The 12,505-nt window shown below is 41.3% G+C and overlaps 2 protein-coding genes across 4 annotated transcripts; both read left to right on the top strand.

Moving 5' to 3' along the window:
- Positions 1 to 145: 145 nt before the first annotated feature.
- tnni4b.3 (troponin I4b, tandem duplicate 3) lies at positions 146 to 4,013 on the top strand. Its single transcript, XM_035641934.2, has 8 exons — positions 146 to 273; positions 1,025 to 1,049; positions 1,181 to 1,187; positions 1,382 to 1,426; positions 1,534 to 1,665; positions 2,252 to 2,341; positions 2,735 to 2,908; positions 3,274 to 4,013. Exons 2-8 carry the CDS (start codon positions 1,039 to 1,041, stop codon positions 3,358 to 3,360), a joined length of 546 nt encoding a protein of 181 aa, XP_035497827.1. The 5' UTR covers positions 146 to 273; positions 1,025 to 1,038; the 3' UTR covers positions 3,361 to 4,013.
- Positions 4,014 to 5,151: 1,138 nt separating this feature from the next.
- Positions 5,152 to 8,916, top strand: bpgm (2,3-bisphosphoglycerate mutase). Of its 3 annotated transcripts, none has more exons than XM_035641926.2 (3): positions 5,152 to 5,292; positions 5,817 to 6,442; positions 6,974 to 8,916. In XM_035641926.2, exons 2-3 carry the CDS (start codon positions 5,842 to 5,844, stop codon positions 7,147 to 7,149), a joined length of 777 nt encoding a protein of 258 aa, XP_035497819.1. In that variant the 5' UTR covers positions 5,152 to 5,292; positions 5,817 to 5,841; the 3' UTR covers positions 7,150 to 8,916. The 3 variants fall into 3 exon arrangements, with proteins under 3 accessions (XP_035497819.1, XP_035497820.1, XP_047189112.1); XM_035641927.2 differs by having other exon boundaries at positions 5,168 to 5,292; positions 5,832 to 6,442; XM_047333156.1 differs by lacking the exon at positions 5,152 to 5,292 and adding an exon at positions 5,715 to 5,732 and having other exon boundaries at positions 5,832 to 6,442.
- The last annotated feature ends 3,589 nt before the right edge of the window (positions 8,917 to 12,505 follow it).

The following is a 12,505-nucleotide window of genomic DNA, read 5'->3' as shown; positions in this document are numbered from 1 at the left end:
TATTACATACTCATACTATTAGATAAAAGCTGATTCAGACTTCAGCCTCTCTTTCTTCACAAAGAAAGCATCACAAGTAGTGGACAGTCCCAACAAGACCTTTCACACCTCATACATATGGGATGTGAGAGGCGCAGTGCAAGAATGGTGAGGAGAGTCGGTCTATTTTAGTGAGCCACTCACATGAGTGCTGGAATCTATATATCTACCCTCTTTCTGTCCGTCTCATCTCACAAAAAGAAGCCTGTGAGTATTTGTCAACTGCTGTATAAGGTAAGGATTCTTAATACAAAACACAACAGGATTAAAAAGACAAAAAGATGTTGTTTCATTACAGATAGAAATTGCAAAAACTGATGCTACTCCGTATTCATCGGTATTAAATAAAAAGTAGAAAGCAGTTATACTTAACAGCATGAAGTGTTTTTATACAATATATATATATATACAATATATATATATATACAATATATATACATATATATGTATGGTTTTAAGATAACTTTGAAGTTATTGAGGGAGAGGAGGTTTTTATTTCAGGTTTCAGTGGTCAGCTGCCTCAAACATAAGTTAAAAATAACACGAGTGGGAATTTGATTGATGTGTTTTACTTTTTAAACAACAAACCTTTTTAGATCGCTACTGTTTTATTTCAATATAATGATTTGGAATCAAGAAGATTTTATATATTTATATCAAAAATATATACTGTAATAAAAATCGAATACTGCCCGCTTCAGTCTTTGTGTTTATTTTCATTGACTACTGTAGATGTCAGGTGACTTCTTGGGGCTTTGTTTGAAAGAGTATTGTTTAAGTCACTGATTTGACCTGTATTCAATGTCACTACTTCTTTATGTCCCCTGCTATGGTATATATGGTTTCTAACTTAGAATACTTAGAAAAAATCTGAAAACTGATTTTGAGAGTCAGATTTTCCTAATTTCACATAATAAATGTATTTCCATCTGTTAAAAAAGAGATACGTTTCTATTTCCTTTCTTTTTTCCATTGTTGGATTTAGGAAGAACTGCAACCATGTCTGAAGCGTAAGTACCCAGGTCTTATTAATGTCCATCACACCATTACTCACACAATAAGTATGTTATACAGAAATGTAACAAATTCAACTTTTTCTCTTTCTCTGTAAATTATGGACACCTTCATCCTAAATGGATAGACCGTCGGTGAGTACATTTTTTGACAGATGTATTAAATATTTTCAAATCAATTTAATTCCTGTCATTAATTGTGAAACTTTAAACTAGGTATTTTACAAGGTCTGCAGTACTCCAGATCTGTAAATAATGTAGTAAAGGTTTACTGCCAGTATAAGTGTACTAAAAAATATGAATGAATTAAACTTTGGCTTCTTTTACAGAAACCAAAGCCAAAAATCTCAGCCTCTCGAAGACTATTTTTGAAGGTATGTTGTGTGTGTCGTGTTTGTCTTGGATAGTGATGCACTATAAAGTCTTGTACTGTAATCCGTACATTGTCCGGTGGACTGAGGTGTAATTTTGCATGTTTAAGACCAAACTGCTGAAGAAGGCCATGACAATGCTCGAGAATGAAAAGCAATTCAGAAAAGATGAACGAGAAAGAATCCTTGAAGAGAGAGTCCCATCCCTCGTAATGTCAGGCCTGACTTTGCAAGATTTACAGGTACGTATATCACCGAAAACCACATACGGGACTTTATTTTAGTAGTGACTCTAAAGAAAGTCAACATTGAATCACATAGCTGTCTAAACACTTTAAAAGGGTCAATTCACCCAAATCCCCTTTTCCCACCCAACACTAATGCCACAAGCAATTAGGTTTGGTTTTATTTGCAGAGTTTTTGCGATAACCGCTGAGACGCCTTGAGCCACAAAAATACAACTGAGGTAAATGTAATTTTGTTTTAGTGAAGAAAAAACTATTTTAAAAACCTCAACAAGCAGTTTCTCTTGCCATGAACAATTAGTTACAATAAACCTCAAAGTCAACAATTTTAATTGGGACCATGTGAAAACATTTCTTTCTAACAAAAACTATATATAGCATGGTCTTTGGTTTATTCTGTTGATCATATAAATTACACATGCTGCATGTATTTATAAAGATTTATGTTTATGGTATACATACAGTATTTGCAAATTACCATGGACATGTTGTACTGTAGCAGTGGATTGTTCCTTACCATGTCAGTATTTCCATGAAGTTATTCAAACTTAAAGTCTAATGCATGAAAGGTTTCTGTCCACAGAATCTTTGCAAAGAACTACACCAGAAAATCGATGTGGTTGATGAAGAGCGGTATGACGTAAATTCGAAAGTGACGAAAAATGACGTGGAGGTAAGTCAATATTTGCCATTTTAGCTTTTATCCTATTTCACATGAACTCACTTCCTTGGTTTTTCTTCCAGAGGCTCTGCTATTTCTTATTTACTGTAGCTAATGTCATCTCCATTACTATGGTTGCTCATCTCTTCAGTTCAAGCTAAACAATCATTGCTGGTTGACATATAATGCATTGTTAGCTGGGCCCCAAGCATGGGACATCAAAAACAAATTTTGTTGAGATTTACCGGGCACTGGTAGGCTCAACCTTAATACACGTGGTCAAGGCCCTGCACTATAGGTTTAAGCATCTAACACATTTAAGGAATGCATACTCTGTGTACCCAACATTCAAATGGGATTTCAAGGCGATGTTGAACGCGAGTCTTTCATTTGTGTGAGTAATAGATACAGGACCTGTCACAGAAGATCTTTGAGTTGAAGGGCAAGATGAAGAGGCCAAACCTGCGGAGGGTGAGGGTGTCTGCTGACGCCATGCTGGGAGCGCTGCTGGGCTGCAAGGTCAAGGAGTCAGTGGACTTCAAGGCCAACCTCAAGACTGTGAAGAAGGAGGAGGAAAAGGTTAGGGTTGCTGGCTGCTCACTGTATTTGCCAAATTCTGACAAAATAACATGGTGTCACTTTACTGTTTATCACCTTCACAAACATTGGTTACCACAGGTTTAACTTTATATTTGGGGACTGGACGATGACATTTACACTATTACTGAAGCTAAAGAGATACATATTTACATATAGAAAGTTGGTTGGTTAATTGAAATAGAATCAGATGATGCTTAAAGTGAAACCTGATGTGAAACCTGAAATACTTAATATGTACTGCAAAAAGAAATCATGTTTCTTTGACATTAACATACTGTACATGTATGCTTAATTTAATCAGAAGTAAGTGATGTAAATGTATTTTTCATATTTTCACCGCACAGAAAGAGGAGGTGACTGACTGGCGTAAGAACGTGGAGTCCATGTCTGGTATGGAGGGCAGGAAGAAGCTGTTTGATGCCGGGCAGTAGATGTGAAGTGAATATCTTTGTGAAGACATGTTGCTGCTCTATAGCAGGTAGAACCAGTGAATCATGTGACTATTGTTCACTTTATAATGACAGTGACAATGAAGGCCAATTTAACAAGTAGGTTCTGGCATTGCTCATTTCAACTGTTTGTGAAGTAGTGAGTATATTAATTCTATTACACTTCTTGGGGAATACGTAGTGTTAATTTTGCATGATGACATAATGAAAACTGTATCATGAAAAAAACCATATGTATTTTATGTATTTGAGCAGGGTACTGCTTTTGTGGTTTTTAGCAGATGAATTCATGAACACAGCACTATTGGCTGTCCAGATCTGATGTACAATAAACAGGTGATAATCAGAGGGAATGCAGAAGGGAGCAATCTTTTTACTTTGATCCACTTCCCTCTTCTGAATCAAGGCAACATTTTTATGTGCTCTTGTGTTTGCCGCAAAGACATTTTACCTGTCGGATTAGGAAACACATTCCAGGGACAGCTAATTTTGGCAGTCAACTGTTCATGGAGTCACATCACGGTGAGCCTTCTCGGACATGAATGATGAATTAAACCTGAGACATTATAATGACAAAAAAGCAGTGTTATGAATTGTGCATCAAATAATAAAATCATTATTGCGGACATTGCTCAGAGATGAATGGTTATCTGCGTCTGGACGATGGAAAGCTGTAGCTCTCTTTACAGCAGCTTTTTAGTATTTGTACACTTGTATCAGCCACGTAATTGTCTGATGGTTTAGTGTATATATTAATATGTTCATAAATGAATCTACATTGAGAGATTTTGCTCATAATCTTTTAGGTCTCTCTGTTTCACATTTCTAAATTGTGGTCCATTGGAAATGAAATATCAGAATAACCGTTTTAGCAACTTTGATTCGTCAGGTATTTTTACTTTGCTGCATTATTTAAGGCAGACACATTCCACCTGGAGTTAACATATCGATAAACAGGTTTAATTTCACCATATGTACACATCAATATCTTGATATGGAATATTGTATACGGTGATGTCAGCCATATCGCTCATTGTTGGTAACCACATTTAGGGTTACATTCAAATTCTCGAGTAGGGCCTGTGACTAATGATTATTTACAATTGAGCTGTTGATTCTTTTTTTCAATTGGTTGTCAGGTTAACAAACAAACAGTCAGAGTAATGTCCATCACAAATCTCTCAAAGCCCAAGGTGACGGCTCTGATTAAAAAGCCTCAAAAAGGATAATCTCTCATCATGACTATATTTCTGTTGATCAACAAACGGTTGCCGCTCTAATTTAATGGCAATGGATGTAAATGGCTGTTTCCTGTTCAGGCCTGTTCCAACCACAGTTGGACGATTCGTTTCAGAAACTGCATTTAAAAACGAGTTCCCTTTAGTGATTTCACTGTACAGTACACCGTGCTGTGGTTCAAACGGTGGCAGTTTCTCGGACTTGTGGTCATCTGACCATGTTTTGTCCTCCATCACTGAACACACTGACAGCCTTCGTGTTCCATGTACACGTTGTGATAGGCCGCGGTGCACGCGCTTACATAAACTGCAAAGTCATCTCATTAAAAAAACCCGTCTGTCTTTCTCTTACAAACACTGCAACTCCTGAGTAAACTACGACGCGGGTGTACTACAGACCGGTCGACTGTTGCTCTGCACATCCGTGGCTGCTGACGGTCCCTCCCCTCCCATCGCCCCCGCCCCGCCTCCCTCCGAGGGCCTGACTGCCGCGCACCATATTTGGGCACAACGTTTCAGCCAATGGTGCCGCCCCACACGCGCGCGCCGCCACTCCGATTGGACGGCGTGACGGTCAATCGAGCCGGCTTCACAGACCGTAGCGTCGCCGTGCGTGGCCCCGCGAGGTACTGTCAACACGAGCGGCTGTACCGGCCCGGTTCGAAATCCACGAAGGGTAAGGATTTTCACAATGTTCGGGTCGTTTCGGGACGAGGTTGGCAGCGTGCTTTGATTGTGTTATTCATACGTTGGCGGGGTCTTAAAAAATGAAATTCACGCAGCGTTAACGGACATCGGGGCTGCAGAGCAGCACGTCATCCATCTTCACAGACCAGCGGAACAGCTTCATAACAGCATCCTGTGAAATCTTTGCATACTGTAGATATGTATCGGTATCTGCTGTTGCCTCGTGTCCAGCCTATGGATGAGGGTAACTGTAGCTGTGTGCATTCACCCTGTCACCTTTACAAGCCAACCTCTGACCTTTTGCTGGCCTCAAGTCCCTGCTCCTGAACTCAGATCACACACACACACACACACACACACACACACACACACACACACACACACTCACTCACTCACACAGACCTGTCACCGAAGTGAGGCCGTTACACTGTAAGCTGTCTTTCTGTTTACTGTAAGCTTGTGTGAATGCTTTCACTGGACTGCATCATGTTCATCCATGCTGAATGTGTGCAGGTTTTTCTGCTGCAGGTGCTTCCGGATGTCCAAGTACAAGCTCTTTCTGCTGAGGCATGGAGAGGGGGCCTGGAACAAAGAGAACCGCTTCTGCAGCTGGGTGGACCAGAAGCTGAGCGGCGACGGGGTGAAGGAGGCCCAGGACTGCGGTAGGCTCCTGAAGGAGCAGGGCTACAAGTTCGACTTGGTGTTCACCTCCATACTCAGCCGCTCCATCCAGACGGCCTGGCTGGTGCTCGAGGCCATGGGCCAGGAGTGGGTCCCCGTCGCCAAGTCCTGGAGACTCAACGAACGCCACTACGGCTCCCTGATCGGCCTGAACCGGGCAGAGATGGCTCTGCAGCACGGGGAGGAAAAGGTGAAGTTGTGGAGGAGGAGCTACGACATCACTCCACCTCGGATCGAGGAGTCCCATCCTTACTTCTTCGAGATCTACGACGACCGCAGGTACACCACGTGTGACGTGCCGAAGGAGGAGCTTCCCCGAGCGGAGAGTCTGAAGGAGGTGCTGGACCGGCTGCTGCCATACTGGGACAGCACCGTGGTGCCGGAGATAAGGAAAGGCCGAACTGTGCTCATTTCTGCTCATGGAAACAGCTGCAGGGCTCTGCTGAAACACCTGGAAGGTATGTCGCTCAGCTGACCGAGGCCATTGTGCACAGTGTTCTCTCGGCCATTGTTTTTGAAGGCTGCATGCATTCAGTTGAATTCAGCGGCTGAACTCCTGTTTGACGCTTCACGAGCTGCTGTTTTCAGTCATCGAGTCAGTGAATCGGGGAAGGGCAGATTACCGTTCCAGATATGGATGGTTGAACTTGTACAAAAAGGCCAGTGAGTTTGTGTTACATTTGGCCGTGGCTATGAAATCCACGCTGACCTTTCTTCACACCGGTATGCTGGGGGGGGCTCTGTGTGCCACAGGCCACTCAGTAACTTAACACATAGTGACCATTACATAATGATATGCAACACAGGATCCGTACAGGCTGGTATTTTGCTATTGTCAAACATTTGGCAGTGCTCTAACTGTGTGGCAGCTTTCCTGACTGTAATGTCATTACCTTGCAGTAATGCATGAATGAAACGCTCAGGAAGCGCTTTGTTGTAATGAGATTGTCGAGCATGACAAAATAATATTGCTGCCCTTATTTCCACAGGTATATCAGATGAGGACATAGCCAGTGTCACTTTACCTACAGGGATACCTGTGCTGCTCGAGCTGGATGAAAACCTAAAGCCTGTGAAACCGCGTCAGCTCCTGGGAGACCAGGCAAAGATTCAGGCGGCCATTAAAAAGGTGGAGGACCAGGGAAAAGCCAAGCCATCGACATGAACGCGCTGTAACTCTGTTCTTGTCTCTTCTTGGTCTCCTTGAAATACTCAAATAACTCATTTTCTTTAAGATTAGACAATAACGATAACTGTTCACTGTTAGTAAGAACGGTGGTAAGTCTTAAACCCCGTTAAGACCTGGTATTAATGTCTCGGGTGATCTAATCACAAGTGGACTCTAAGTACAGGCGCAAACGCGTGGGGCCGCATTATTTTTGCTGTGTGTGAACGCAAATGTGTCCTGGGCCATGTTGAAGGAGCGCCTCCTCAGCTGAAGTCCACTGAACTGCTTCATTTTCATTGTGAACCAAAATTAGTTTTACACTTTTACACAATTTATTTATTTGATAATCCGTAAAAATTTTTAGCTGTGGTTCGCTCAGCAACTCCTGGCCCTGCTCTCTCTCTCTCACTCTTTGTCTCTACACACACACACACACACACACACACACACACACATTGACAATGGACCCTCTGTCTAGTCAGACTGCCTATAAACATAATTTGGTCTTTGCAAACAGAAATGACCAGTGTGTTTATTTTCATACAGAGAACGAAAGTGAGATATTATCACAGGTGGTCACCTGAGACGCAGGTGGAGACACATTCTAATGCCAGGTGTGAACTGACGAACTCAGAGCTGTTCACTCATGATCTGATCACTTCAGCCAAATGTGGATACCAGGTCTGAACAGGGCCATACTGTCAAGTCACTGTGTAGAGGCCTGACCTGAACACAGAGTATGGGTGTTGCAGGTCAGACTGGTTCCTCTGGTGCAGGACGAAGTCCAGAGATGTACTGTCAATGTTTTCAGCACTGTGTGTGATGTGTAAGCACTGAGCAAAGCTTTTGCTTTGCGTCTTATTTTTAAGCTAATTGTCTCCAATGTGTATGATTGTATGGTCACCCTAAAGTTGTTATTTATTTATTTACTCTTTCACTACCTTGCAGATTGATGGCAATTAATTCAAATTTAAAAAAAAAAAAAAAAAAAGCCCCAACCGATCCTATGGTGATTTTATTTAACACAGCGTACCTCATAGAAGTTCATCGTCAGACTGTACATTTTGAGAATGAGGTAATTGTGAGCCACAGAAATACTGTAAATATGTGTAACACTGGAACTCTCTCTACTGTCCCATGTGAAGTTGTTTACCTATTAGCTTTATACTGCACAGTGCATTGAATCTGACTCCGACTGGGTGGAGTTGAAACCACAGCGGATTTTGATTTATCTCCTTGTTACATAAAAGCGAAAACTGTGAATTGTTAATACCATTATTTTTGGATAAATTCAATAACAGTTAAATTATTAAATTAAATAAGCAAGCACTATTTTGATTTTGATTTCTAAATTATTATCATAAATTAATGGAAATTATTTGATGTTACTTATGTTCTGGCGATAACATGAGTGAAAAACCACTCCTGCGTCTGCACATTACTTCTTATAACAGCACTATCTTGTCATAGTGTATCTTACTCTATGTCACTACTGTGTGTAGTACAGGCTTGTGTGGCTTGTTTGTCATTGCACAGTCACTGTGCGTCATGTGTTTCTCCCGTTTCTTTCCCATTTTGTTGTGTTTCTTTTAATTTGTGCACTGGTCTGTTGGGTCAACAGGGGGAAATAGCGAAGTAAAGAACGTGCATATGTTGATACTGAAAGGTATATATCATTTCATGTAGGATGATGAAATACCTTCCCTGCTGTCTGCATCTTACCATGGGATAATTGTCATGATGAAATAAAGGGAGTGAACATTTCCTAAAATATCATTTTTTTTATTTCACTGTTATGGTGAACCTTTATTTTATGAGACAATTCATCATACCGCAACAGCGCACCGTCTCAGATGTCACCATGATGTACCGTTAGCTGTAAATCTGGTGGTGGAGCAATAGGAACAAATTAGAAAACAAACAACCATGCTGTTTTGGAAGCGCAGATATGCATGCAATTTGGATTGTGGTTTTTCTTGAAGCCCACTGGAAACAATAAACAACTGTTGAGCTGCCACAGATGGATCCAGAGGAGTGGCTCTTCATTTCTCAGCAGTTTCTTGTAATTAGGCCAAACCAGCAGAGCTGAGTCAGGGAGAAACTCTCTAATTGGATGAAACTACTCCTAAGTGGACACGATCCTCAGCATGAGTTAGTTTTGTTCCCATCCCACTTTTTTACTGTAGAAGCCGCTAGTTGGATTGTGTAGGTTCGTCATCCAGGCATCTGAAGTGTTCCTGTGACTTAACATTTCTTACCATATATGCATTCACTCCAGAAAGGGAATTGGTGTGAGAGGACTTGAGCTTGTTCAAGAGTTGCTTTGAAAGTAATAAGAAATGTTTTTAGGACTTCATTTTCATCTCGCATTCAGAAAACTTTGTTTTACATTCAGCGGTGCAAAATCCTGAATAAACATATAAACAATAAACAGTTTTAGAAAGATGTTTGATAGTTTTGTCTTCTGAAGACCATATTTCACAATACTCGCATCATTACCATCTGAGCTGATTAATCTCAGATCTAATTATCTGTGTATAAATTCGACGAATCAGTGACGTTAGTTAAAGTTAAGCACATCTCTGAAGTTAAACTGTACCTGCGCACACACACACACACACACACACACACACACACACACACACACCAGCCCCGTGTGGACATCACTGAGTTGCAGTCGCAGCAGGCGGGGCTGTTCATGCTGTGTTTATAAACCTCTGGTCGCTCTCGTTCTCCTGATTCCGAGCAGGAACAGTCACTTTGGTCTGCAGGCCTGGTAAGTTTCATGATCCTATCTTAAAAAGGGAAGTTTTATTTTGTATTTTTTTATTCAAAGTGATGTGGGGGGATTTGAGGCTGAGCAGATTGAGACTGGCACTGTAACTGGTGAAGTCGTGGCTGCTGTCAAAACATCATTTGGGTTCATGACAGGGAAGGTGCATGGCTCATTAACAGGACTCAGCTATGTTGGATAAGAAAAGGTTTTGTTACATTCAGATAACTGTAGGTATTTTATATAATAATAGATTGGTTTATATATTGAACAGATACCCTACTCTTTGAAAAAAATATTGTATATAATTTATTCTGGATCTGTCTCAAAGAAGAAAAGTTGATCATATATATATATATATATATATATATATATATATATATATCATGAATACAACTTAAAGTTACCTTAAAGTAAGCAGCGCTAAGTCTGCACAGAGATGCTAAAATGACTAGAGAGTATATTAGATGTCTCGCCTCCATATACAAGTTTGTGCACTGGCTTGAAAAGAGTCCTCAGGCAGAGTTACACATGGACAAGATGGAATGGAATATGAGGAAAAACATCTGTTTAACATCTCTTTATTGACAACTTTAAGCTATCATTTCCTTACAGTATATGTCATATATTTTACACAGAATTCTTCTGCAAAAGTGATATTTGTTGGTAAATTCGACTGTACCTTGGATATGCATTTGAATCCAAATATCCTGCAGTACATAAAATGTTAAACGGAATGACTCAATGCAATAAAAGTCAATGATTGACATTTCCTTTCGATTGCCAGTCATCTGTTTAACTCCTCGAGAGATTCTGGTAAAGTTGAAAATATGAAGTTCATATAATCTAGTATATTTCCGCATGATGAATCAGAAGGCTCTGTTGAATTTGTGAAGTGATAATGGGAAGGTAAGACCTGCATAGCTCTGATAAGCGTATGACAGAAAAATGGCAAACTTGTCATCCTCATATCATGAAGTAATTACAAACTGAAACTGGTGGTTCTGCAAATCAGTGGTTTCAAAGTCCCAAATTCCTCCTCTTCTCCCTTTCCGCAAGGCTTAGTACTTGCATCTGTCCTGTCAAACACAGGAGTGATTACTATAATTTCACTTTTAGTTTCTGTTACCGATACACTGAGCAGACTAGCTGTGGAGAAGCTGTTTGCTGCGGTGGACATGCCAAGTCAGTCTCCTATTCCTTAGATGGTATCGAAGATAAAGGCTACATTTACTTGTGGGTTGGTGAGTGTGTGAGTTTATGACCACGGGCTCATCTCATCTCCCTGAGCATCCTCGGGATGATTCTGCATCATCAGAGTGAAAACAGCAGCGTATCCACAATAAAATGCACGTACATTAATTGTAAGTTATTTGCAATTGATTTGATTTCAAACCTTCTGTAAATCTGCAGTGTGCATGTATACTGTGAACACGCAGCACAAACAACCCAAGGAAGGAGGAGAGTTCACAGATGTATCTCAATGACGTCTGTGAATGACTTAAATTCCCCATAAAAAGCTGCAACAAACACCCAAGTCTGCGTGGTCCCCGTGGCAAGAGAGAGTGGGATGTGAGCCGACCTGCGAACAAGAGCACAGAGGACTTTTTTTTTAAACAGTTTGACTTTAAGTGTAGTCATTAAAAAAGAAGTCAAATTTGCCAGATGAGAAGCTGATACAGGAGGGGGCGATCAGGCTGTTGATGTTTGAGACTGAGCACAAATGAGTCTTTGTTGCTAAAAAAAAAAAGAAAAAGGTGGTGTGATTTGACAAAGCGGAAGGCTGAATGCCGTGTACGTGTACAGATGGGATGCTTTAAATGGGAGAGGAAATGGTTTTCCACATGAGCAAATTACAGGAGAGGTAGAGGCGACTGTTGACCGGCTCCGTCATAAATGAAGGCATTCATCAGCAATCAGTCTGCCATCAAATCTACTTGCAGCAGATGCGAGGAGGAATAACATTCCTCAGACCAGAGCGATTTCGAATGCCGGGCTTATTTGTTCAAATGTCCACCTGTCCCTGCACCTCAGCCTTCCAGTCCTATTCTTCTGCCTCCCAGCAGCACTATGGAAATTCGTCGCGATCGCAACGGAAAGAAGTTATTCTTAGATTGCCACTTTGTGTTGCAGCAGGTATTTCCTCGAGTAAACCATATTCCCTGTGCATGGCCTTGCACCTTGCCAAGCTGGGACACTACAACTAACAGTGCCTGTGTGCTTCCTTAAAAGGAGAGCGAGTTCGCCGTCTCAGCTGTTTGGATGCGAAACGGGGCGTGCACATAGCTGCATCTATTTCCACTGTGTTCCCGCTCAAGGAGGAAACTGTAACTCAGCTTTGGATTTGAAGTCACTTGAACATCTAGTGTCACCAGAGATACTTTGTCTGAGTTTCATTCATCCCTCAGGCCTTCTTTTTTTGAAATCGCCCAGAATACAGCAAGATAAACAACAACGTCTGTGACAGACTCCTTGTGGCCCTTTGCTTGTTAAAACAAAGCCGAGCTGCCGAGCTGCCGAGTGGAGAAACGAGGAGTGGGAGTGGGCGTCCTGTCGAGCCTCTATCTCTGTGTAGCGATG

This window comes from Scophthalmus maximus, chromosome 7, assembly GCF_022379125.1.
Source record: "Scophthalmus maximus strain ysfricsl-2021 chromosome 7, ASM2237912v1, whole genome shotgun sequence".
NCBI lineage: Eukaryota > Metazoa > Chordata > Actinopteri > Pleuronectiformes > Scophthalmidae > Scophthalmus > Scophthalmus maximus.
This window is presented reverse-complemented; position numbering and strand designations above follow the sequence as displayed.

What these genes read in the sequence shown, in the direction of transcription:
- bpgm (XM_035641926.2), top strand. Translation starts at nt 5,842, where the DNA reads ATGTCCAAGTACAAGCTCTTTCTGCTGAGGCATGGAGAGGGGGCCTGG. An exon ending in TCTGCTGAAACACCTGGAAG is followed by an intron (nt 6,443 to 6,973) that starts GTATGTCGCTCA and finishes TTATTTCCACAG; the next exon opens with GTATATCAGATGAGGACATA.
- tnni4b.3 (XM_035641934.2), top strand. An exon ending in TGACTTTGCAAGATTTACAG is followed by an intron (nt 1,666 to 2,251) that starts GTACGTATATCA and finishes TTCTGTCCACAG; the next exon opens with AATCTTTGCAAAGAACTACA. An exon ending in TGACGAAAAATGACGTGGAG is followed by an intron (nt 2,342 to 2,734) that starts GTAAGTCAATAT and finishes TGTGAGTAATAG; the next exon opens with ATACAGGACCTGTCACAGAA.